The sequence below is a fragment of the Erpetoichthys calabaricus genome, chromosome 18, assembly GCF_900747795.2.
Source record: "Erpetoichthys calabaricus chromosome 18, fErpCal1.3, whole genome shotgun sequence".
NCBI lineage: Eukaryota > Metazoa > Chordata > Cladistia > Polypteriformes > Polypteridae > Erpetoichthys > Erpetoichthys calabaricus.
Window position 1 is genome coordinate 22,647,509 of NC_041411.2, and position 27,068 is coordinate 22,674,576.

At 38.4% G+C, this 27,068-nt stretch overlaps 1 protein-coding gene across 6 annotated transcripts in view; it reads right to left on the reverse strand.

Moving 5' to 3' along the window:
* The window catches only part of fbrsl1 (fibrosin-like 1), a 358,399-nt gene that overhangs the window by 139,210 nt on the left and 192,121 nt on the right, over positions 1-27,068 (reverse strand). For all 6 annotated transcript variants that reach the window (XM_051921559.1, XM_051921560.1, XM_051921561.1 and 3 more), the window contains exon 4: positions 6,406-6,435. In XM_051921559.1, coding sequence (XP_051777519.1) covers positions 6,406-6,435 — 30 coding nt within the window. The remainder of the gene's footprint in view (positions 1-6,405; positions 6,436-27,068) is intronic.

The window sequence follows — 27,068 nt, forward strand, 5'->3', positions numbered from 1 at the left end:
AAACAGCAGTGCTAACCACTAAGCCACTGTACCACAAACAACAAAATGCAGACAAAATAAATACCACCAACAAAACACAAGAAATAGCCACAAACTAGCAATAAGTAAATAAAATAAAGATCAATGTGCTAACAGACCTCCAACTCTTGGGGCACACATTGGCCATGCCATTAAGCAACGGTATGGTCCTGGCTCGTTCTGTTGTTTGAAGTTGTGGGTCCATGTGCAGCAGGAACGTATTTTTTGTTTACCATATCTGTGCTGAAGCGTCACACTTTTTTATTCCATAAAGAAGAAAGAAAGATACTGTATTAATTAATACTTTTTTGCACTGCAATTTTCCAGGAAAATATTTGGCATACAAGGTCACTGGCGAACACAGCATATGGTGTCTTATGCATAGTTCTTACCACATCACTTCAAACAAATAGATATTGTGGCAATCACTTATTCCCACATCTTGTAAAGAGCATTACGGGAAGAGTATACAGTGCATCCAGAAAGTATTCACAGCCCATCACTTTTTCCACATTTTGTTATGTTACAGCCTTATTCCAAAATGGATTAAATTCATTTTTTTTCTCAGAATTCTACACAAAACACCCCATAATGACAACATGAAAAAAGTTTACTTGAGATTTTTGCAAATTTATTAAAAATAAAAAAACTGAGAAAGCACATGTACATAAGTATTCACAGCCTTTGCTCAATACTTTGTCGATGCACCTTTGGCAGCAATTACAGCCTCAAGTCTTTTTGAATATGATGCCACAAGCTTGGCACACCTATCCTTGGCCAGTTTCGCCCATTCCTCTTTGCAGCACCTCTCAAGCTCCATCAGGTTGGATGGGAAGCATCAGTGCACAGTATACGTGAGTATTCACAGCCTTTGCCATGAAGCTCAAAATTGAGCTCAGGTGCATCCTGTTTCCCCTGATCATCCTTGAGATGTTTCTGCAGCTTAATTGGAGTCCACCTGTGGTAAATTCAGTTGACTGGACATGATTTGGAAAGGCACACACCTGTCTATATAAGGTCCCACAGTTGACAGTTCATGTCAGAGCACAAACCAAGCATGAAGTCAAAGGAATTGTCTGTAGACCTCCGAGACAGGATTGTCTCGAGGCACAAATCTGAGGAAGGTTACAGAAAAATTTCTGCTGCTTTGAAGGTCGCAATGAGCACAGTGGCCTCCATCATCCGTAAGTGGAAGAAGTTCGAAACCAGCAGGACTCTTCCTAGAGCTGGCCCGGTCATCTAAACTGAGTGATCGAGGGAGAAGGGCCTTAGTCAGGGAGGAACCAAGAAACCGATGGTCACTCTGTCAGAGCTCCAGAGGTCCTCTGTGGAAAGAGGAGAACCTTCCAGAAGGACAACCATCTCTGCAGCAATCCACCAATCAGGCCTGTATGGTAGAGTGGCCAGATGGAAGCCACTCCTTAGTAAAAGGCACATGGCAGCCCACCTGGAGTTTGCCAAAAGGCACCTGAAGGACTCTCAGACCATGAGAAAGAAAATTCTCTGGTCTGATGAAACAAAGATTGGACTCTTTGGTGTGAATGCCAGGTGTCACGTTTGGAGGAAACTAGGCACCGCTCATCACCAGGCCAATACCATCCCTACAGTGAAGCATGGTGGTGGCAGCATCATGCGGTGGGGATGTTTTTCAGCGGCAGGGACTGGGAGACTAGTCAGGATAAAGGGAAAGATGACTGCAGCAATGTACAGAGACATCCTGGATGAAAACCTGCTCCAGAGCGCTCTTGACCTCAGACTGTGGCGACGGTTCATCTTTCAGCAGGACAACGACCCTAAGCACACAGCCAAGATATCAAAGGAGTGGCTTCTAGATAACTCTGTGAATGTCCTTGAGTGGCCCAGCCAGAGCCTTGAATCCGATTGAACATCTCTGGAGAGATCTTAAAATGGCTGTGCACCGACGCTTCCCATCCAACCTGATGGTGCTTGAGAGGTGCTGCAAAGAGGAATGGGCGAAACTGGCCAAGGATAGGTGTGCCAAGCTTGTGGCATCATATTCAAAAAGACTTGAGGCTGGAATTGCTGCCAAAGGAGCATCGACAAAGTATTGAGCAAAGGCTGTGAACACTTATGTACATGGGATTTCTCAGTTATTTTATTTTTAATAAATTTGCAAAAACCTCAAGTAAACTTTTTTCACATTGTCATTATGGGGTGTTGTGTGTAGAATTCTGAGGAAAAAAATGAATTTAATCCATTTTGGAATAAGGCTGTAACATAACAAAATGTGGAAAAAGTGATGCGCTGTGAATACTTTCTGGATGCACTGTAGCAAAAAGTATGAAAAAGCACAAATATTCCCAGCACCCTTCAATACACCCTAATTTAGAGTACCACACTACAGAGTGGCACAGTGGTTGGTCCAGTACAAGCAAACACTTCTGTATCCTACTGCCGCCCTTGTATAACTCAAGACTTCTTTACTAGTCCTATTTGTTGTCACATGCCCAGGTGAGAGGTCAGTGAACAAACCCCTACACTGTCTATAAGTCATTATTACAAAATTATGAATATTTTAATAATCACCACAACAACAAAACCCCAAAATTATAACAATCAGTTTCATTTGTGAACTTTTTTCCCAAGAAAATATCACAGAGAGCCAAAACTAATTACAGTAGCATTAGGTACAAAGTAGAAACCAAGATGAAGCCATAAATTGACCAAAAAACCTGTTTTTTGTTCAGAGGAGGAAATCTATGAAAATCATTTTACAAAGAAAAGATCTACAGTCTGAAATTCAAACAAGTACAAAAGGAGAAATAGACACAAAGGATAAGAGAAGATGTGTGGTAAGATAAGTATAAAAGTTACAGTAAAAAAGGAGGAAGGTAAGCATCAGACAGAGATATGGAGTGTATTTAAAACACAAGACATAGATGACAGAAGAACATTTAGAAAGGAAGACGAAGCTAAGAATAGCTGGGAAGGCACTTTTGATGTTTTCTAAGAACAAAGGATGGCTTTTGTTTTGAATCAAAGAAAGTGACCAACTCTGAACAGAAGCAAAGACAGAAAAAAAGGATGTTATGTGTTATGGCAGGCTGTCAGAGTGAATAGCTGCAGAAAAGCTCAAGGGAACAGGGGCACTTGGCGCTTTGCCTTTAAACTCTTTTAGACACACTTGGCTGGCTGCATCATAGCCCAGTCAGAGCTGATATCTGATCTGTCGACTTGTCTTTATGTTGAAAAATGTTGAAGTTTTTAATGGTTCAGACATATCTCAATATGAATCGACAATTCTTTACAAAGAAAAGATGACTGACTGAAGCAGTGCATGCTGTTTTAAGCAGCAGTGTTATATTTAGGCATACAATCCTGTAAACAAATTCAAATGGAGATGTTGCTCTATGCTGAGTGGTACCTTATATTCAGACAACAAAAAATATCTTTAACGTAACATTTTCAAATATACTTAAACTAATTCAGGGTCTTGGGGAATTCACAAAAATGTCTCAATTTATCATTGTTATAATATAATTTACAATATTATGTTATCAGACTAAGGGGCTCATTCATACCAGCGGCAATACTTCTTAATAATACTTCACTGTGACTGTGGCTGTTCAAAGTCAGAAGTGTTTGTTTCTTTTAAGTGATTCTTGAGTGCATTTGGTGGTGGCGGTGGTGGGGTTTGTTGTTTGTTACAACAGTGATGTATTTATTGAACTTCTAAAAAAGCCAAATTTCCCCCTTGGTACAGATAAAGTGGTCTTTTATCTATATAAATATTTTCATCAATTAAAAGTTGGGACACTCCTTCCATCCAAAAAAAAAATGTTTTCAGTCTCTATATAGGAAAGCTCAAACAATTCAAGAACTTATAAATAAAGGCTTTTGGATAAGAGAAAGCCCAAGTGCAGACTATTAAATTATATGCAAAGGGCAGTATAGTAAAGATCTCGAAAGCACAATGAGTTACAAACCAGAGAAGCACAATGGCAAGGAAGGACACCTCTACAATTACTTTGTACGGCATTTATTTATTATAGTGACTTCCAAAACCCATGTGTTAACATACTGTAGCAGAATTGTGAGGATAATGGAGTGACTTACCAGAAAAACACCTTAACCATACAGCTCATTAAAGGAGAGTTTCTAAGATGTGTTGCTGTTGTTCCTTCAGTTAATTACAGCTTTTAATTCCCATAAAATGTCTGCTAAATGAATGGGAATTTAAAGTAGTGGTATTGGAGCAAGACTGAGAGACAGAATTGACTAGAAGCCTTTTTCTGAAATACTGACTGTAGCACATGGCAGCCCAGGGCCCATAGCACAAGGGGCCTATATTTATTATGCACTGGGACTGCTTTTGTAACAGGCTGTGCGGGAAAAGACAAAGTTATACATATAGTATAGCAGCAGGTATATCTGATTACTCCAGCCTTTGTGGTCTTAAACTGAACAAGCAAGAACGGAAAATAGATGGAACTACAGTAATATCAACCATTTTTCAAAAAACATGACAGAAGAAAACAAATATTCAAAATCAGAAAGACTGAATACAAGGTAGAGTTTTGCCAACTGGCTGTAACTCATACAACATACGTTAAGAATATGAGCACTACGTAAAACTGATAGATGACAATTTATTTATAATTACTGGTTTAAAATAAAAAAGCAGTAAACTGTAACACTTGATGGTATTACTTGATAGTCGATTCAGTTGAAAGTAAAAACAAGCTGAAATTTTGCATTCATTATTCTATGTATTTGTTGACTTTCTTTATCTATAGATTATATCAAAGTGTCAACTTGAAGAAAAACTCCTTATTGATTTTTTTTTCAATACATATTACCAAATTCAGAAACTAGGAGGGAATGCAATCACTAGCAACGAGTGGCCACAGTATAATTAGTTTCACAATCTTCTGCCATTTAGAGACAGCCAACACAAAAAGTACAATAACAAAAACAAATATTAAGCAGATAGACAGCATGTTTCTGAAGAAAGGCTGACAAAGTACATTTCTTAGCTGCACACAAAAAGATGAGAAATGGTGGGATCAATTGACAACATACAACACAAGTTTGTATAAATTTTAGAGGCAGTCTAATAAATAAAATATTTTCATGCAGGCAAATATTACTAAAATTAACTGATTAAACTTTTAGGAAAAAGTAACAGCAAAGTTCAAAATCAAAAATTTAGAAAAGAAGCTGGAAGCAAGTAAGGTAACGCAAAAAGACTTTTTTGCACAATTCAGTAATACAAGGTGGCATGAGGAGGAGCACAGTAAAGTTTGCAGTAAACAGCTATTACTCTGAAATTTTCAGCAATGGAGAGGTCTCAGACATGTCAATGAATAAAAAGAACACTCAGATGGCAATATACTTTACTGTTTATAGCGAATACTGTGGCACAGTACTAAAAACAAGTATGCCAACATTGTGGCAAAAGTTTGTTGAAGGCCCATTTTTTAGTTCCAGTATGACTGGTCACAGGTCAATAAAGACATGTTTTGATGAGTTTGGTGTGGAGAAACTCGTGCGGATTGCACAGAGCACTGACCTCAACCCTGTTAACACCTTGGGGATGAACTGGAATGCCAATTGCGAGGCAGGTCTTCTTGGACTCACAAATTTGGGCTGAATGGGCACACTCTAAAATCTTGTGGAAGGCTTCCCCAGAAGACTGGAGGCTGATATAGCCATAAAGTCGGGGTGCGGCAACTCCAGAATACAGTAATGCCAGTTGTTTGGGATTGGGATGTCCAACAAGCTCATATATGTGTCATAGTCAGGTGTCCACAATTTTTTGGCTCTATAGTGTATATTTGTTTTTCATATAATGTTCATCGTTAGGTAAAAGGAGTTCTACTTAATCAATGCACCACTTTATCAATCTGCTGTGCTTGGGAAGCTAAAATTGTGTCTTTCCTCTTAATTGAGTCTGGTCAGTTAAAATGTTTAGGAGTTTGGCTAAAAGTGTCAAATTCGATGGCAGACATTAAAGCCTCTTAATATCTCTTAACTCTCCACTAAAAATAGATTCCAAATATTTTTGTATGATTGTATTCACGTCTTAAAAACACAGCCCTCCTTTACCTGCTGGAAATCCAAAATCTGCAACGACTGTGTTACAGAGCAATGTCATTTGATGTTATCTGACTCAAATCTAACCCTGCTTAGGTGAATATAATTAGGCAAAGTGTGCTTAAAATGAAGAACTGGCCAAAACACACTATAAAATATTAGATTACACGACCATCCTCTTGAAAAACACAAAATGAAGGAAGACAAAAACTAAATTCACATATAAATATGACATCAGTGGGGAAAACAATCTTCTAAAAAGGAGGCAGCCATGAAATTTCAATTTGAAAATACAAAACACCACCAAATAAAATTAGAGATACTCCTTACCTTGTCATCGATGTCACTTTCACTGTCACACTGAAATGACAAATAAAACACAAGAGTGTCACACAGTGAGGCATGGTGTAAGCTTCTCCTCACATTAATTCCTATACTGGCACAATTACTGAAATATTTAACCCTGAAGAGGGGGGTGAGCTTGAAGCAAATCCTCTGAACCGGGCACATGGACCATCCACTTAAAGAAACACTTTTATTGCAAATCTTAAGTTTAATCAAACCTTTCATTTTCTGCAACATATGAACCTCACCTGTTCCTTGGAGATCACAAAATGTCCTTGCTCAGTGTCTTTGGTAAAGACAGTGAAGGTGTGCTCACTCAATCACCTCAGCTTCATTATGTTTTAATACACCCCTTTATTTACAAACATATTAATACAGAGCAGTGCCCAAAAGTACAATGCTGAATATAAAACAGCACACAATACACACTCAGGGTTATGTATACTGTATACTTGTAGAGTGTTTTTCTTTCGATTCTTAAAGCATCTAAATATGATTTATAAATAAACATCAATGTATTATGTATGCCATGAAGAGCATGCACTGTGCAGTACACATACTGACCAGCGACTACTCATTATTAAGAGATTTCAGTCATAACAGATTTTACCATTTTAGTGCATTTTAGAAAAATTCAGAGAAAGCAAACATGATTGCAGCACTAAAATAAATGTAATTAATACAGCAAGTTTTTCTCAGACACTATACATATTGCGTGATTCACAAATGAAGTACAATTATCAGAATTTATGTTTTTCATCTCCCACATAGCATACCCAGATAATCCCAATTCTTACTAGTTAGTAACTGTGATGGCAATAAATAAGAGATGTAAGAATAAGGCTCCTTTAGGCTGACCTATACAGTTTTCGAACTGTGCAGCCATCAGCATGTGACACTTCATCATTTTGTGTCCTACAGTCTTGAAATCTCCAGGCAGCACAGCATGTAAGGAGCACTGGAGGAGTTATTCTGTGCACAAGCAAGTCAAAAATATCATCTAAAACTAAAAATAGGGCAACTTCATGCATTTCCTATGGCTTAATAGCAAAAAAAAGAATATCGTCAAACATTTTTCATTTCTTCTGTCTGTGTAAGGCTTAGTAACTAGTTGGATTGGCAATTAAGTATTGTCAGAAACAGGCAGATTTTGTTAAGAATACACAATTACTTGAAACTGTATCTCTGGCTTTTTTTTTTTAACTTCACAAGGTACTCACACTTTTTTTTAGTCAAATGCAAATAAGTAGCTAATGTATGGTGTTTAAGAAAACAAAAGGTTTCTGGTTCAACCCTCCACTGTGAAATTCTGCAATCCTGAGCAACTCACTAAGGCCAGTACTCCAAGCTTAAAGATGACAAGAACACTCCGAAAAATCCACTATAGAAAATAATACTCTTTCTTGTTCTTGTGTTATTTTCAGCTCTGGCACAACTCTTGGGTTCAACTTAAAAGGGGCAAATCTATACTCTCTGGAGAGTCTCCAATCTTAAGTCTGAATTTGTTTTCTTTCCATTCCTATTTCTTGATCTAAATGAAGGTAAATTTTTCTTTACCTTTGCCTACCCACAGATCACCTGTTTTTGTCTCCACAATGCGACAATAAACTCTTTATTCTTTTGCTAGGTTTTAATCACATGTGAGTCAAACTTTCTTTTACGCTTGTGTGGCTACATACAAAACAAGTGGTACTAGGGGTAAGCACACTACCATGGTGGCACAGGAGATTAGAAAAAAATCACCACCAAACAGGGAGACCCACACTGCCCAGGACAGAGTAAGTCAATCTGCCAGTGTGCAAAGGCATGGGCCACTGGCATAAATGAGGCCAAGATAATGGTCATAGGGGGTGGGGGTGATTGTGCTGGCAAATGACCACAGGCTGCAAACAGGTACTGGCACAAGATGCCAACCTGGCAAATCCAAGGACCAGTTTTCCATTCTAGGGTAATATCAGAGCAAAGTGACTGATGGCCAGCTCCTTCCATGTAAGCCTTTAGGAGCAGAAAGTGGGAAGTTGAAGAGAAATGCTAGAGACTCAGCCCATTCAAGATATGACGGGCTTAGAGACATATGTAAGTTACTTTCAAACCTGGTAGCTCTGTAAACAAAAAAGAGTTGCCCTTAATTCTGGAATTCAACTAGGAGTGCTTTTAAAGCTACCTCCATCCCACAGCCAAACTGACTCTAGGCATGAAGAAAAGAAAACAGGATCAAGTGCGAGAGTGATGGGAGAGAAGACAAATGAGCAGAGTGGTTTAGTGGCACTGCAGAAGTGGGCAAAAGTCCAGCCACTTAAGCCAGAAGGGCCAGCAGGTTTTTGCTTGTCTTGTACAATATAGGTTCTCTATATTTACGCCTCTCTTGTGAACATTTCATAATTTTTTTATATCTTAAATCTCTGTACATGTACAACAGAATAGCATCTATTTTATATTTATATATATATAAAGTAAGAGATTCCAACTATTTTAAGATACATTGCATGTGTAAATGGTGTTTCATGGACTGTGAATCTGTCAAGACCTATGGAGGAGGAACACTTAAAGGGATATTAAGAATATAGTTTTCCAAGTTTGAATTCCTTGTGCCTCATGTTTGTTTATATTTTATGCTATTTTGACAACATCATTATTTGTGGTACAATCACGTTGGTTTCCAGATGTGTTTTTCCATTTGCAGTACTGCTGGTGTACATGTGTCATGGTAGTTGCTGTGTTGTCTTAGAGCAAGTGATTCTGGATGTAACCTGTCCAAACTTCAAACAAAACAAACGCTCAAACCACATAAACAGATCTCTTCATTACAGTTCTTGTTCTGTCACTTAAAGGAATACTAAACCTAAAAATGACATTCTGTACAGTTAACTTACATTAGTAATGGCCAAGAAAACTTTTTCTCATGTTTTCATAAAGAAATCAAACAATATAAAAAAATCAGAAGTACTTATTTAAAAAAAATAAAATAAATCAGAGCAGGTAATCAGCAGGAGATGCCAGTTCTATCAAACACTTTATTATCTCTGGTCTGCACGAAAACACGAGATTAAAATTTTTTTGGTCACCACCGCACGCCAAGTGGGTTAAGTAACATAAACAACATAATTTGGGGTGTCGTATTCCTTCAATGACTAATTGCCTAATAGACTGATTTCCTACTAATCTTTTGGTTTCAGTTTCTGATTTTGAGAGAACAACTTCTGACACTAGAAAAAACAAAGTTAGCAATTTGTTATTTTATGAAAAGCTGTATTCATAGCACACAGAAAGCTGTTTGCTGTTCAGACATGAAAAGGTGTCGGTCTGGTACAATTTCTTCTTGCACATACAGTCATGGCCGAAATTATCAGCACCCCTGGAATTTTCCTTGAAAATGCACCATTTCTCCCAGAAAATTGTTGCAATTACAAATGTTTTGGTATACACGTTTATTTCCTTTATGTGCATTGGAACAACACAAAAAAACAGAGAAAAAAAGCCAAATCTGACATAATTTCACACAGAACTCAAGAACCGGGCTGGACAAAATTATTGGCACCCTCAACTTAATATTTGGTTGCACGCCCTTTGGAAAAAATAACTGAAATCAAACGCTTCCTATAACCATCAACAAGCTTGTTACACCTCTCAACTGGAATTTCTGACCACTCTTCTTTTGCAAACTGCTCAAGGTCTCTCAGATTTGAAGGGCGCCTTCTCCCAACAGCAATTTTGAGATCTCTCCATAAGTGTTCAATAGACTTTAGATCCGGACTCATTGCTGGCCACTTCAGAACTCTCCAGCACTTTGTCTTCAACCATTTCTGAGTGCTTTTAGAGGTATGTTTGGGGTCATTGTCCTGCTGGAACACCCATGACCTCTGACACTGGGCCTTACATTGCGCCCCAATATCTTTTGGTAGTCTTCAGATTTCATGATGCCTTGCACACAATCAAGGCATCCAGTGCCAGAGGCAGCAAAACATCCCCAAAACATCTTAGAACCTCCACCATGTTTGACTGTAGGTACTGTGTTCTTTTCTTCGTAGGCCTCATTCCGTTTTCTGTAAACAGTAGAATGATGAGCTTTACCAAAAAGCTCTACCTTGGTCTCATCTGTCCACAAGACGTTAGCCCAGAAGGATTTTGGCTTCCTCAAGTACATTTTGGCAAACTCCAGTCTGGCTTTTTTATGTTTCTGTGTCAGCAGTGGGGTCCTTCTGGCTCTCCTGCCATAGCGTTTCATTTCGTTCAGATGTCGACGGATAGTTCGAGCTGACACTGTTGCACCCTGAGTCTGCAGAACAGCTTGAATATGTTTTGAAGTTGATTGGGGCTGTTTATCCACCATTCGGACTATCCTTCGTTGCAGTGTTTTATCAATTTTTCTCTTCCGTCCACGTCCAGGGAGATTAGCTACAGTGCCATGTGTTGTGAACTTCTTGATTATGTTGCGCACAGTGGGCAAAGGAACATGAAGATCTCTGGAGATGGACTTGTAGCCTTGAGATTGTTGATATTTTTCCACAATTTTTGTTCTCAAGTCCTCAGACAATTCTCTGCTCTTCTTTCTGTTCTCCATGCTTAGTGTGGCACACTCAGACACACAACAGAAAGATTGAGTCAACTTTTCTCCATTTTAACTGGCTTCAGGTGTGATTGCTGTATTGCCAGCACCTGTTTCTTGCCACAGGTGAGTTCAAACGAGCATCATATGCTTAAAATAAAACGATTTACCCACAATTTTAAAAAGGTGCCAATAATTTTGTCCGGCCCATTTTTGGAGTTCTGTGTGACATGATGTCAGATTTGGCTTTTATTACTCTGTTTTTTTTGTGTTGTTCCAATGCACATAAAGGAAATAAACATGTATACAGTAATCCCTCCTCCATCGCGGGGGTTGCGTTCCAGAGCCACCCACGAAATAAGAAAATCCGCGAAGTAGAAACCATATGTTTATATGGTTATTTTTATATTGTCATGCTTGGGTCACAGATTTGCGCAGAAACACAGGAGGTGGTAGAGAGACAGGAACGTTATTCAAACACTGCAAACAAACATTTGTCTCTTTTTCAAAAGTTTAAACTGTGCTCCATGACAAGACAGAGATGACAGTTCCATCTCACAATTAAAAGAATGCAAACATATCTTCCTCTTCAAAGGAGTGCGTGTCAGGAGCACAGAATGTCACATAGATAAAGAAAACAATCTCTAGCAAACAAATCAATAGGGCTGTTTGGCTTTTAAGTATGTGAAGCACCGTGGCACAAAGCTGTTGAAGGCGGCAGCTCACACCCCCTCCGTCAGGAGCAGAGAGAGAGAGAGAGAGAGAGAGAGAGAGAGAGAGAGAGAGAGAGAGACAGAGTTTGTTTTTCAGTCAAAAATCAATACGTGCCCTTCGAGCTTTTAAGTATGCGAAGCACCGTGCAGCATGTCGTTACAGGAAGCAGCTGCACAAAAGATAGCAACGTGAAGATAATCTTTCAGCATTTTTAGACGAGCGTCCGTATCGTCTAGGTGTGCGAACAGCCCCTCTGCTCAATCCCCATACGTCAGGATCAGAGAAAGTCAGCACAAGAGATAGAGAAAAGTAAGCAATCTAGCTTCTCAGCCATCTGCCAATAGCGTCCCTTGTATGAAATCAACTGGGCAAACCAACTGAGGAAGCATGTACCAGAAATTAAAAGACCCATTGTCCGCAGAAATCCGCGAACCAGCAAAAAATCCGCGATATATACTTAAATATGCTTACATATAAAATCCGCGATGGAGTGAAGCCGCGAAAGGCGAAGCACGATATAGCGAGGGATCACTGTATACAAAAACATTTGTAATTGCAACAATTTTCTGGGAGAAATGGTGCATTTTCTGGGAAAATTCCAGGGGTGCCGATAATTTCAGCCATGACTGTATTCTGCAACATCTAAGTACACAACTGGCACTAAGAAGAACACCATTCTTCTAGGGAGTACTACCACCACTCTTAACATAACCTCTCATAATTTGCCAAAATCAGAAGCTTAGGTTTAAATTATAGGCTTATCTGCATGATGTGCATAGACATTAAGGTTAAATCAGTGTGTTTCTACAAGACTTGCAGTAAAGCTATAAAACTATTAATCCTTGCTAGCATTAGGGGTGCCATGTTATAGAACATTTAGAACAGGATTCTCATTCTGTATGTGTATAATACAAAGGAAGCCTTATAAAACAGTGACTGTGTCTGTCTAGCACCTTGTGAAGTCAGCAGTACTTGACAAAACACACACTACGGGACAACAAGCTGGAGTTAATTAATATTTAAGGAGCTGATCCCACTGCTGCCTTTACCTGACCAAGCTTTAGTCACAAAATACAAAAGACAGGAAGCAGGGAAGCAAAACAGACTTCAGGAATTACTTCATAACTCTGCCTTTGTTCAGCAATGCTTCTTCCCAAGTATACTTCTCTGAGGGACAATAAAACTCTGCCTAACCTAGCCTAATTATAGCACATACTGAGGAAAAAGAAAGATTTAAATATAAATTGTATAAAATGAAAAAATATCAAATTATAAGTAAAAATTTGAATGAGACAAACTGCAGCAAAAATGCATTCAGAAGAAAGAAAGCACATTCCTGGCAAAAGAGGGGCCTCAAAGTGACTGAGAAGTTTCTGTAACAACATTTTTGCGCTTTTTTTTTTTTTTTTTTTAGAATTGTACTCCGTTTCAATGCTAAGAACAAGAGAAGGAAGTGGTTCAAAAGAATGACAGGCTTTTGTGAGTGTGTGGTGGGTCTAAACTTGTAATTAAGTGACAAGACAAGCAAGTGCACCCAGGCCACTTCACTGTGGAACCTCCGCTCCTTTCTTCAGAATCCAGTGAATGGATGATGTTAAGTCAAGAGATTGCAGCCCCTCCTGTAAAGTATGCATGAGTGTGACAATTTGTGTGTGTGTGTATATGGAAAGAACTGGTATTTCAAAAGAAAGTGACAACAGAAGGGAAGAGAGTACTCAATCTCTCACCTCCCACACTACTGTGCTTATGAAAAGGAAGGATTCAGAGCTCGTCAAAATAAAAAGGCTTAAAGATGTCTTTTTTTTTGTACAGATGGGAAAAGAAACTTGTTGAAATCTGTGTGGAGAAGACAAAAGACCATCAACCTGGGCCATTCACATCCTTAAGTGTGAATTCCACTACAGACACATTAATAAAAGAGATGAGATGCCTAACTGACAGAGGAGGTGATGTGGTGTGCTCAATCCCTGCTCTGATTGTTGATTTGTCAATTCAAAACAAGCCTGCATATTTCAATCACAGCATGTTTCCATCGGGTCTGAAGGCAATGGCCAGTCACACACAGTTATAATAATGCCTTTAAGTCTGTGTTAGCTGTTGTAATCATTTGGTGCTGCTTTATTTACAAAAGGTAGTTATGAAGCCCATTCGGTCACATGTTTACAGCTAGGGTATTTTTATTTTTTAACCTCAGTATATCTTCCTTAAACTAAAAAGAGTACACTTGACTGACCATCACCAGTACCATTGTCAATATTTGCCCCTATAAATGAATGTTCTATATTTATACTACGGAATAACCAGCAGTCAATTAAATATTATTAAAGTCTATGCCATATGGTTGTGTTCATTTATTAGAATGAAAACACAATTAACCTAAAGATTTAACATGCCATATGTAAGGCTGCTCAAGGCTCTCTTGGCAATCTGAAGCTGCAACAGGGTATTTTCAATACGGTCTAACTCAAGGATATGTTCATAGTCTGCTTAAGTGTTACCAACTCTGATGGTAAATTTCAATTACTTTCTAAATATTACTTAGTTTTTGTGTTAAGGAAACCTAGGGCTGCACGATAACAGAAAAAATGATTATCACGATTATTTTGCTCAAAATTGTTATCACGATTAATAATGACGATTATTCCTTTGGTAAATGAAGTCTGTGACCAAAGCAGTGTAGCCTCGGCCAGTTATTCACAGATGCTGCCCTAATCATATTAGCTGCGTTGTCCGTTGTGATGCACACAAGTCTTTCCTCCACCAAGCCCCAAGCGGACATCGCTTCTTTGAGGCCCACTGCAATAAACTCCGCTGTATGGTCTTGTGGGAAAAACGAAGTTTGCAAAAACTTGCTTTTCATCTCAAACTCGCTGTCAATAAAATGAACTGTCAAGCTCAAATACGGTTCTGCAGTTCTGCTTGACCATAAGTCAGTCGTGGCAGCAAAATATTCAAGGCTGAGCCTGAGAATTTCTCTTTCTATTTCTTTTCGGCATTTCGCATACAGCGAGGGCAGCGCAACATTGGAAAAATGGTCGCGTGAGGTAATGCTATATCTTTTATCAAGTGTTGCGATCATTTTGTTAAACCCCTCACTGCTCACGGTGGTTATTGGACACATATCCTTGGCTATATGGTACGTGATCGCCTCTGTTATTTCCTGGTGTCTTTGCGAGCTAGGCACAGGGCCGCTGCTGGCCAAATGGGTGCCCTAAGCAGAAATTTACTTTTGTGCCCCCTCCCCCACATATTACGGAAGTAAAAATAAAATAATAAAAAAAACACCTACTATAGGGGCCAAAATAGAACTTTATTCAAATAAAAGTAAATACATAAATAAATTGTATCATTTATAAATTACAATTGTAGCTCTACAGCAAAAAATACAAACTAAAATTACACTTTAAATAAAACATTTATAATAAATAAAATAAACAATAATAAACTGAAATAAAATCAACACTGTCATCTGCTGGAGCTTTCCAAAGTTCAAAATTTACAAAGGCACACTTCTGCTTTTTCTTGAGGCAAAGTCGTAAATGAGCTCTTCATATGATAAAGCCTTTGCTAATTCAGAGTTGATGCTGACAATTGCCAGACCACTCATGCGCTCTTGTGCCATAGATGAGTGCAAGTACGTTTTGATGAGCTTCATTTTAGAAAAACTTCGCTCAGCAGAGGCAACAGTTACAGGGAGTGTCACTGCTATGCGCAGAGCAATCCAGAGATTTGGGTACAGAGGTGAGGGCGCGCGCGTCATCACGTGTGCTTAGCCTACTCTGCGTTCACCGTAAAATGCAATATATACGTTTATATTTTTGTTTATTTGTATATGTATATTATTAATATTCATTTATTATTATAATATATAAAAACGATTTTTTTGAGCAGCTGGGATGGTGCCCCCCTGGGAGTTGGTGCCCTACGCAGACTGCGTACTCTGCGTATAGGGAGCGGCGGTACTGGCTAGGCAGATATGGTATTGCGTTGAACAATGTCCCTGATATTGTTGTCTGTGTTGTGGATGGCTGGTAGTTTTTTGTTGTTGCTGTTTGTGCCTTCAGTCGTTGAAATTCTTGATAGTGTACTTTGTGGTGGCTTTTAAGGTGGTTGATGAGGTTTGTTGTGTTACCTTGGGACGTTTGGACGGAACAGGAGCAAAGTTTGCACAAGACTCGTACCTGATCAACATCACATTCCTCGAAATCGAAATAGTTCCAGACAACTGAGTATGACCCCTTTTTAGGAACTAACGATCACACTTCTGCACGTTGCTCCGCCATCATATGTTTATTCTGACTGACTGTTATTGCTGCTATTGACTTCTACTGCTTCAGAAAGCGCTTGCAATCTAGACGCAGTAACGTCATAGTGACGCAGTCCAATCCGTAAACTCAGCCCATAAAAAACAGTTTGGTCTTTATACTGTAAAATCGCGACGATATTTATTAACTGATCGTGGGTCATAAATATCGTTATCATGAGAAAAAAAAGATTAATCGTGCAGCCCTAAGGAAACCCAAATTTCAAATATTTGAATTCAAACACGGTACTGCCATCCTGAAGTGGTGGTATATTCTGCATTTGAAATGTGACCTTTTTCATTTTGTTAAAAAGGTAGCAGGTAGACTTAAGTGAAATTCATTGAAGAAAAAAATGACAAGATTGTAAAGTACTGATAATGAGCACATTAGAAATGCCATATCGCATCAACAAAGAGATAGCTGTGACTTGTTTTGCTCACTTAGTTCAGTCACTACTGCTCGATTTTCCAGAGCAAGCTAAAGTTAATGTCCTTTAAATTAAAATAAGCAACACTACAGCAAACTCCTGGGTTTGACCACACTTTAAAAAATAAATAAGTAAACATCTCTTTAGGCTGTGAAAGTGGCACAGGGAGCAGGGGCCTAAAAGACTCTGAACATGTCTAAACAATTTCAAACTGACTTATGTTTTATATTTAAATAAGTAAAGAGTTAAATAATGGTTAGCAGTGCTGTTATGCAATACAAATAAAGCCTTGTTAAATGTGTAACAGATGCACCGCAGGTAGCCCATATTATGTGTTGGTGCTTTTTTGGGGGTCTGGTTGATTATATGTTATATGTGTGCTTTTTTCCATTCCAGTTATTCTGGTTTTTATCCCACTTTGGACTGATTGTGGTACTAATTAGCCTATGATGAGTGAGTATAAGTCACCAAGGCTGTGCCCTGTAAATGGCTGGTATCCTGCAGGTGAGTGTTATTTTCAATCTGAGAGAAAAAAAAAAGTTAGTATTTTTCAATGTGGAAGTAATTTTTATTTGCTATTTTCCTTTAACTATTTGTATTTATAGCTCACATGGCCAGGTGGACCACAAACTACAAAAGACATTCAAGGAAGCTTCATTTGATGACCTTCCCCGAAAAGTGGTATAAAGAACATAGTGTGATAGGGTGCTTTTTCCTTCATGGCTTCAACAGAAATAGTTCTAATTATTCTCAATATTCTTATGTTGCAGATACAATGCTTTATAAATGCTATTCAAATGACTATACTTAAAAGTGCTAATGGCACAAGTTACTTCTAAAGCTGTAAATTAAAATACAGAGAAAGAAAAAGACAATGTAACTGAGCATGGAGTGTTCATCAACCATATAAACCGAGAGGACAGTTGGTCGAGATACAGTAGGTGTCACAACACAATGGTTTCACAAAGTCACCACATTCCAGTGCATTTTTTAGAAGATGAAAATGTCACTGAGGAAATGGCTATGCATTAAGTGTTTAGTATGTGAAAAGTGATATTCATAGATACCAACAAGGTTTGTAAAAAAAACTATCTATAATATGCTTTTTAAAAAACACACATAAGCTTAAGAGGAAGTAGAACATTTTGAGAGATCAATCAATAATTATTATGTCTCTGTAATGTCTGCCTTAAATGGTTATGCAGGCATGTTTGTTATTTTTTGGCTTCATTCACATATATGAATATTGCATTTATACAGATACATAAAAGTATTTTAGCTTGTACTTGCAAAAGCATATTACTTAATGTAGACAGTACACAAAGATTATTTTTGTGCAGCGTGTGAGAATGCCCTTTTCAAAGTGTGGAGAGAGAAGCTGCCAAGCAAGAACTGAAGCACAAGATCTTTTATAACAGAGGAACTTGGCATAGGCTATTAGAGTAATTCTCATGAATCGTGATAATCCAAGAGCAGCTACAACATTATGCCAATGAGGAAACTGCAAGTGAATGTGCAATGAGAAAATTTCCCCATCAACACCCTGGAGTCACTTTAACTAAAAAAACACAAACTGCCAAGGACACCCCATATGCATCACCACAAGTTGACATAGGTGTTAATGGGTCACAATCACAGGGCATCTACTTGGCTATACTTAATTGTTTTAAAAAGAACCAACTGGTGATTAAATGCAATGCACCAATGACTGACTAATAAGACATTGTGCAAGAACACAGACCACAGGGTCTTCATAAATCATGTTTAAAATGTGAGACAAATAAACATTTTTGAAGAATAAGTAGGGGCAAATATATTAAGGCTGTTTATAGCATAGCCACCTTAAACGAGTGTACTTTGCTGTCCCTCTCACAGTTCAGCTCTCATATTCATAGGATACCCAGCTTTTGATTACATTTGTGAAAACCGCTACAGTAGAATTCTTACAAGTCAGGGAGTGAAAATTTCTGCTTTTGGCCAGACTGCAGTCAATGTATGTCATATGTGTCTGTCCTTATCTACAGCACAGACTGTTTTCATTTTCTACAAGGAGGAATGTGATGTGTTTCCACTTATTTGGATCACTTTCCTTTGTTGTAGGTGGCATATGTCTGGCCACCATCTGGCGTCTGATGCTACATCTTGTAAAATCCATATTTTGTGTGTCAGTAAATGGGCCTGCTTCCACTTCTTTGTGGACATTGTTGCAGATGGCAAAAGTGCTGCTCTCCATTTGCTATGAGGAGCAAGGAGGAAAAAATACCAACCAGTGACTGAAGAGTTTTTCCTGCAATAGGACAAGCCATTTTAACTATTTTGTATGTGTAGGTATCAACATTGCCTTACTGATTTTTAACATTTCTTTTTTTTTCCCCCCTGAGTCTGTGCCTGTGCACGGAGGTAAATGGTAATACATTTGAAGGGCAGGCTGGGAGCATCCATTGAGGCACTGCTGTGTTTATATTCAAATAAAATATAAAAGTCATCAATCAGTGGGCAGCTCATTTAGCTCTCTATTTTGGGGGGTGAGTTCGCTTATAGTTCATAAAACACCTACTGTGATTATAATGTCTGACATTGTGTCTGCAAGAAATAACTCACCTCCCAGGTGACAAATTTTGTGGAAATTTTACATACATATTCTTCAAGGAAATCTGTCAGGAAAGTTACATTTATGTTAAGATATGTCAGAGTGTGCTGCACAAATTACATTGTTACATTGAGGAGAATTTGCAAACTAGTCTATTATAAAACAGTGAAGCATTCTGTGCAATTTCAATTATGATTTAGGTTATGGTTTCAAATTTACCTTGAGAGAGCTCATTCTGACTGGTGTATTTTGTATATTTTTCTCTTTTGCTTGTCCTACAGATACTCCTATCAGCAAACCTGATCCCCAATGCAAGTTACTCAAAATCCAGGAGAGCAGTACACTCAAACCATACCTCTGAAACAGCAGCTCACTTCTCTTGAAAGGAATTATTTGACCACTGTTCAGTATTTACATTACACTGAAAACAGCCACATGGCTACATTATCTGCACATTATAATGATTCACTGTTCCTCTGACACTTTATCACCAAAGCTCCTGATCCACTCTTCATGATGGGCTGTTGCAGCCAACAGTTTCACCTGGAGACCTCAACCAAATTTATAACTCTCCACTTAGGAATGTTATATTTAATAAATCTGAACTACAGTTAGTCAGAGACCCTCCACAAGCAAAACAACTAAAAATAGGACACTGGAAATCTGCTGTCTGTGAGAGCTACAGAGCAACCATAAACCTACGTGAGCTTAATTTTTATCTATGAGAAACCATAAAGTATAATAAAGTGTACTTGTATTTAATGTAGTGTACTAACGCATGAAAATGCATTGTTATTACTGTTATTTTGAATACTATGAAACGTAAATAAAAATGTGATAAGTAACAAAAAATTTTAAATGCTCCAGCTTTCCGACCATTTAGCTAAGTCATACACGTCATGTCTATATTTCTAACTTGTTTTAAAATACTCTTACATAAAAAATGGTATATGAGTGTGGAGACTGTATGTGGATATTTCTCTGCAGCTGTTTCTCTGTGCCTGTAGACATTTTTTTAATTCTTTATTGCACCTTCACCACTTCTGGCACATCCTTCACTTGGTATAATCATACACATTACCTGTACTCATTTTTAGCAATTCAATAAGGGGGAAATGCAATAAGAGAAAACCAAGCCAAGTCACATTTGACTTATGTCTAAGCACAAGAACCACAGAGAAAGGCTGAAAACAGCAGAGCAGAGCTCAGCCACCTTAACTGACAATTTACAGTGTCACAGTATCCTAAACCCTAACAAACACATTCAACTTCTTTGGACTTGCCAGCAGACTGCATAGCAACAAGCTCAATATCTGAAAGCATGTCTGCTGCAGTTCGGCATTTTTATTTTGTCTGACTTTTTTTTTTTTTAAATGAAACGCACTGATGAAGCTCTCCCTGACACACTGCTGTTGTCTGAGGTGCTGAAAATCTGAGGAATGCAAAGTAAAAACAGTCAGAAAAGGGCAAGCTGAACTGAAAGCAGGCATATCTGGGAAAAACTTCCACCCTGATGGTCAAGAACAACTTTGCACAAAACATCAGAAGTGACCAAACAGTAAAAACAAAAAAACAATGCATGCCCAAGGGGATGTTGTTATAAATCAAGAGAAATGTCACTTGTGAAACAAGATGATGGCAACAAAGCTATGCAGAGAGACAAAGGTGAAGGATTTGGGGCTTTGGACTTTTTGTGCAATTGATGTGACAGGGGGTGGGGTTCCATTAACCTCAGCATTTAGCCAGGCTGAAAGAGAAATTCATTCCAAAGGCATAATGTATTATGCATTCTGTAAATTAAAAAAGATGGAGCTGCAGTAGTAGCAGACAAATCACAAAGTTAATCAAGATACAAGCACATTATCCTTCTCACACAGAAAAGCATGTTGAATATCTTTAGTAGCACAAAACAGATGGGGAATGCCGGAATAAACCAGTTGAAGAAAAGATGTTGGAATTATCAGCAGTCGCAGAGAAATGTCATATATTTTCTTTAGTGATATACAACTACATGTTAGAATTTTCTACCTAATTTACAGGATATTTACAAAATTATTGGTGGAAAGCCAAGTACAATTATATTAAATTAATTATGTTAAAATTATACAAAGTTATTGCCTGTCTGTATACCTGCATTGATATCACTGTTTAATTTAATATTGTTTTTGTATCAGTATGCTGCTGCTGGAGTATGTGAATTTCCCCTTGGGATTAATAAAGAAAGAAAGAAAGAAAGAAAGAAAGAAAGAAAGAAAGAAAGAAAGAAAGAAAGAAAGAAAGAAAGAAAGTAAGTAAGTAAGTAAGTAAGTAAGTAAGAAAGAAAGAAAGAAAGAAAGTATCTATCTATCTATCTATCTATCTATCTATCTATCTATCTATCTATCTATCTATCTATCTATCTATCTATCTATCTATCTATCTATCTAGCTGCCTTAGTGTTGGTGAACAGTTTAGAACAAGTAAAGTCAACTGATAAAATGACTTGGCATCTACACAAGCCCTTCTTACCACTTACACGATTGCCTACCCTTCTGTCTGCTCAAGTTGTGTTTACTATGACATTGTCAGCGTGAGAGGGCAGCTTCAGACACAAGGGAGGACTCAGGTCATTGCAATGCACATCTATGCACAACTACTTCAGAGTCACTAAGTCTAAAGGAAGTTGCAGAAACACAAGAGAATGTGCAGACCCCACAAACTGTGACACAGCTGAGGTGCTTACTGTTGTGAGGTTGTAGCCCTAGCCACTATTCCTCCTAAACAACTTAAAAGAAATCGTCAAAAATTGCTCATCCATACCATCATGGGTTCTTTGTGAAAACAGGTAACTTTGTTCTTCACACCAATGTAAAAATCAGGTGTTATTTCAATGAACTAATGAAATTTACTTTTTTACAAAATAAAAATGTATTTTGTATAAAAAAACCTATTTGAATTAGAAAACATAATCAGAAAATTGTTTGTGCGCACCAGCTGGTTGGGTTTAACCAGTTTGATCTTGCACAATTCGTTTCCATTGCAGCTTTACACTGGTAAGATGCTAATCGTTAAGAGGTATTCATAAGATTGTGGTTCTTCTTACATAAATCATTTTTGCGGAAAAAAAAAATATTATTAATATTGTTAATAAGAAAAAACCTAACTGAAAGTCAAACATTGTGTTCTGTGACTCTAAGTTGATTTTTCAGTCTTATGTCAGATTCCCACTATCCTCTATTTGGATTAGTCACCTGTGAGTATGATCATTACTAGCACTATATCCTATAATTCATAGGTGGCATCCATCTATACGTTAACTTGTATTTGATAGTCAGTGTGTTGCTCTTTCTTTGTATAGTTCAGGCTCACTTGATATATCTATCATTTGTCTGGTTTCAAATAAAGAGCAATAATAAGTTTGACTTGTCAGACAACTGACTAAACATCCCTGTGCACTACAGTATCATTGAGAAAATATAAATGCAATTCTATATCAGTTGGTTATAACTTAAGATTAATTATTGGATAGCTTTTGTTTTCAAATTCTTTTTATTCAGTATGTATAACAGTACGGAACTAACAAAATAAAATGAACTGTTCAGGCCAACAAGTTTATTTATAGCACTTTCTCCCTAACACCACAAATCAGGCTAAGTCTGATTCTTGGATTTTTTCATTACCTTTTCTCCCTTGGGTTGCTAGAACTACCCATGATACGACACATCTCAACTCACATATGAGGAATGCATTCAATGAGACCTGGGTTGCACTGTGGTTGTCACTGTTTAAACATTCTTGGTATCAACACCATTTTTTAAAGAATTATACCAGTTTTATTAGCAAGTTTTATTTGGAATGATAGAGGCAAAACTAGGCTAAACAGCAAGGAAGCTTGTGCTGACAGCAGTATTCAGGGTGACTTGGAAACTTTAATCCCGTGTGAAAGACCAGCCTCGGACACAGACAGACATGGACTCCAGATGTCATAATAGTTGATCTTTCTGCAAAGTCTAAATGCATCACAGATTTGTCACCTGTAAAGGTTGCAAAGATACACCAATTGCCCTTAAATGTATTTTAGCTTTTGCTTAAGAGGAGTTCAGAATACTGTGCAAAATTATGGGTTATCAGCTGCCTGCAACCACAGAGGAGTGACAGAGAAAGGATAAAAATAATAAAGTCGAGTTTCCAAAGGACACCCAGTGAGTCTGCATATGAATGCACTGGTGCCCGGAATAGAAATGTAGTTGAAGTTATTGCCAATGCTGGCAATTTCAATTTTAATATGACTTTAAGTAAATTGCTGCAAATCTCATAATGATAATGTAAATAATCCAATAGTAATGCATACTGGACTTTGTGGGACAGAGCCAGAGTTTGTAATTAAAATCTATACAAAGGTTAGGTGGTTGGAGTCCAAAGTTTTGAGATCTACTGGGAAGGGCAAAAAAATGATCTTTTACCATTTTTTTTTTTTTTTAAGTACCATAACATTGCTGAAAGTCTCAGTACCTCACCCCCCCATTCACTATTTTTGATTCATGGTACAGTCAGTGTGCTGAATACATTAGAGAACTATAGTTTTATCAGTACATGTTTACTTTGTGCATTTTTATTTCCACATAAGGCAGGTTGGAGAATGCATTCTCCTAAATAACAGACCTGAATTCTAGTGTGAAGGGTTACAACACAGGTCCCCAAAAAGTTGTATTTAACCTTATTAAGGATATAACTAGTTATGCCACAGTGTGAAAAGACTATCACTTAAATCAACAGACGTCCACTCAAATTCTTGTTTTTAAAGACTTAACTCTATCAAACAATTCTTTGGTTAGTTAAGAATAAAACAGAAGGATTTGGAAGAATCTGGGAGGTTCTCCCACAACACATTCTTCCTCATGACCACAATACAACACACACACACACACACACATTATATATATATATATATATATATATATATATATCAGTGCATCCTTAAAGTATTCACAGTGCATCACTTTTTCCACATTTTGTTATGTTACAGCCTTATTCCAAAATGGATTAAATTCATTTTTTTCCTCAGAATTCTACACACAACACCGCATAATGACAACGTGAAAAAAGTTCACTTGAGGGTTTTGCAAATTTATTAAAAATAAAAAAATTGAGAAAGCACATGTACATAAGTATTCACAGCCTTTGCTATGAAGCTCAAAATCGAGGTCAGGTACATCCTATTTCCCCTGATCATCCTTGAGATGTTTCTGCAGCTTAATTGGAGTCCACCTGTGGTAAATTCAGTTGACTGGACATGATTTGGAAAGGCACACACCTGTCTATATGAGGTCCCACAGTTGACAGTTCATGTCAGAGCACAAACCAAGCATGAAGTCAAAGGAATTGTCTGTAGATCTCCGAGACAGGATTGTCTCGAGGCACAAATCTGGGGAAGGTTACAGAAAAATTTCTGCTGCTTTGAAGGTTCCAATGAGCACAGTGGCCTCCATCATCCGTAAGTGGAAGAAGTTCGAAACCACAAGGACTCTTCCTAGAGCTGGCTGGCCATCTAAACTGAGCGATCGGGGGAGAAGGGCCTTAGTCAGGGAGGTGACCAAGAACCCGATGGTCACTCTGTCAGAGCTCCAGAGGTTCTCTGTGGAGAGAGGAGAACCTTCCAGAAGGACAAGCATCTCTGCAGCAATCCACCAATCAGGCCTGTATGGTAGAGTGGCCAGATGGAAGCCACTCCTTAGTAAAAGGCACATGGCAGCCCGCCTAGAGTTTGCCAAAAGACACCTGAAGGACTCTCAGACCATGAGAAAGAAAATTCTCTGGTCTGATAAGACAAAGATTGAACTCTTTGGTGTGAATGCCAGTCATCATGTTTGGAGGAAACCAGGCACCGCTCATCACCAGGCCAATACCATCCCTACAGTGAAGCATGGTGGTGGCAGCATCATGCTGTGGGGATGTTTTTCAGCGGCAGGGACTGGGAGACTTGTCAGGATAAAGGGAAAGATGACTGCAGCAATTTACAGATACATCCTGGATGAAAACCTGCTCCAGAGCGCTCTTGACCTCAGACTGGGGCGACAGTTCATCTTTCAGCAGGACAACGACCCTAAGCACACAGCCAAGATATCAAAGGAGTGGCTTCTAGATAACTCTGTGAATGTCCTTGAGTGGCCCAGCCAGAGCCCAGACTTGAATCCAATTGAACATCTCTGGAGAGATCTTAAAATGGCTGTGCACCAACGCTTCCCATCCAACCTGATGGAGCTTGAGAGGTGCTGCAAAGAGGAATGGGCGAAACTGGCCAAGGATAGGTGTGCCAAGCTTGTGGCATCATATTCAACAAGACTTGAGACTGAAATTGCTGCCAAAGGTGCATCAACAAAGTATTGAGCAAAGGCTGTGAATACTTATGTACATGTGATTTCTCAGTTTTTTTATTTTTAATAAATTTGCAAAAACCTCAAGTAAACTTTTTTCACATTGTCATTATGGGGTGTTGTGTACAGAATTCTGAAGAAAAAAATAAATTTAATCCATTTTGGAATAAGGCTGTAACATAACAAAAGGTGGAAAAAGTGATGCGCTGTGAATACTTTCTGGATGCACTGTATATATATACACACAGTGGAACCTCGGGTCACGAACATCTCGGACCACGTACAAATCGGTTTATGACCAAAAAGTTTGCCAAATTTTTGCATTTGTTCACGACCACACACTAGGGATGACGAACAAGCCAGTTTCCCTTCTGGTTCGTATGCACCGATGATTTCCGCACGTGTTCAGTCTCTCCCTGTGCAGCAAGAGAGAGAGTGTGAGCGAGCGAGCATATATATATTTACATACATACAGCTTATACGGACGGAACGGATTAATTGTATTTATGACCAGATTGTATTTACGACTCGGGTTGCGACCAGAGTTTTGGAACGAATTACGGTCGTGACCCGAGGTTCCACTGTATATATATATATATATATATACATATATATATTTATATGCAAGACAGGCAAAGTACCATACCATACTATAAAAAAGATGAACAAATAATAATCAGGTATGTGAATATATCATAATAATTTGAAATCAACTGTAATAATTAAGTAATAACAACTAATAAAAATCAACAGTACTAACAAGTGTAACAAATTTACTGCATATAAATTAACTACTAGGAGTAAATCTGAGGGCACTGGATCAGCACAGAGTTCAGAGCTCGGACAGCCAATAGATAGAAGCTATTGTAGAATCTGTCAGAACTGGTTTGGATGTTATGGTACCTTCTGCCAGATGGAGTTGGGGCAATGAGGCTGTGGGAGGAGTGGGAACAGTTTTCCATAATGCAGTAGGCTTTGTGGATGCATTTAATAAAAATGTCTTTAATGGAGGGCAGAAAGGTCCCAATGATGTTTTCTGCTAGGTGCATTATCAGTTGTAGGACTTTCAGTTAGAAGCACTGCTGTTCCCAAACCAGACAGTGATGCAACTGGTCAGAATGTTCTCATTGGTGCCCTGTAGAATGTGTGGAGGTAGTCTTGCCTTCCTCAGGTGCAGAAGGAAGAGAAGATGCTGCTGGGACTTCTTGGCTATGGAAGTGCTGTTAACTGACCACATAAGGTTAGCTTCCAAGTGCACACCAAAAAATTTGGTGCTCTTGACCAGTTCTACTACAGAGTCGTTGATATGCATTAGGGCGCGGACAATGTGGGCCTTCTAAAAGTCAACAATCATCTCTTTTGTTTTGCCTAAATTAAGAACACATTGTTTCATTTTCACTAGTTTGCCAATTGCTATATCTCCATTCTGTAAGCTTACTCATCCCCATTGCTGATGAGAACCACCACCATTGTGGATTTCACAAATTTAAAGATGGTGTTAGTGCTATACGCAGCATACAATCATCAGCCAGCAGATCGAACAGATGTGGGCTGAGTACACAGCCCTGGGGGGCACCAGTGCTCATCATGGAGATGGTGTTACTAATGAAGACTGCCCGGGGTCTCTCTGTCTTAAAGTCCAGGATCCTGTTGTATGGGAAAATATAGTAGCTTGGAAGATCCAGCATCTCTATGAGCTTCTGAGGGCATACTA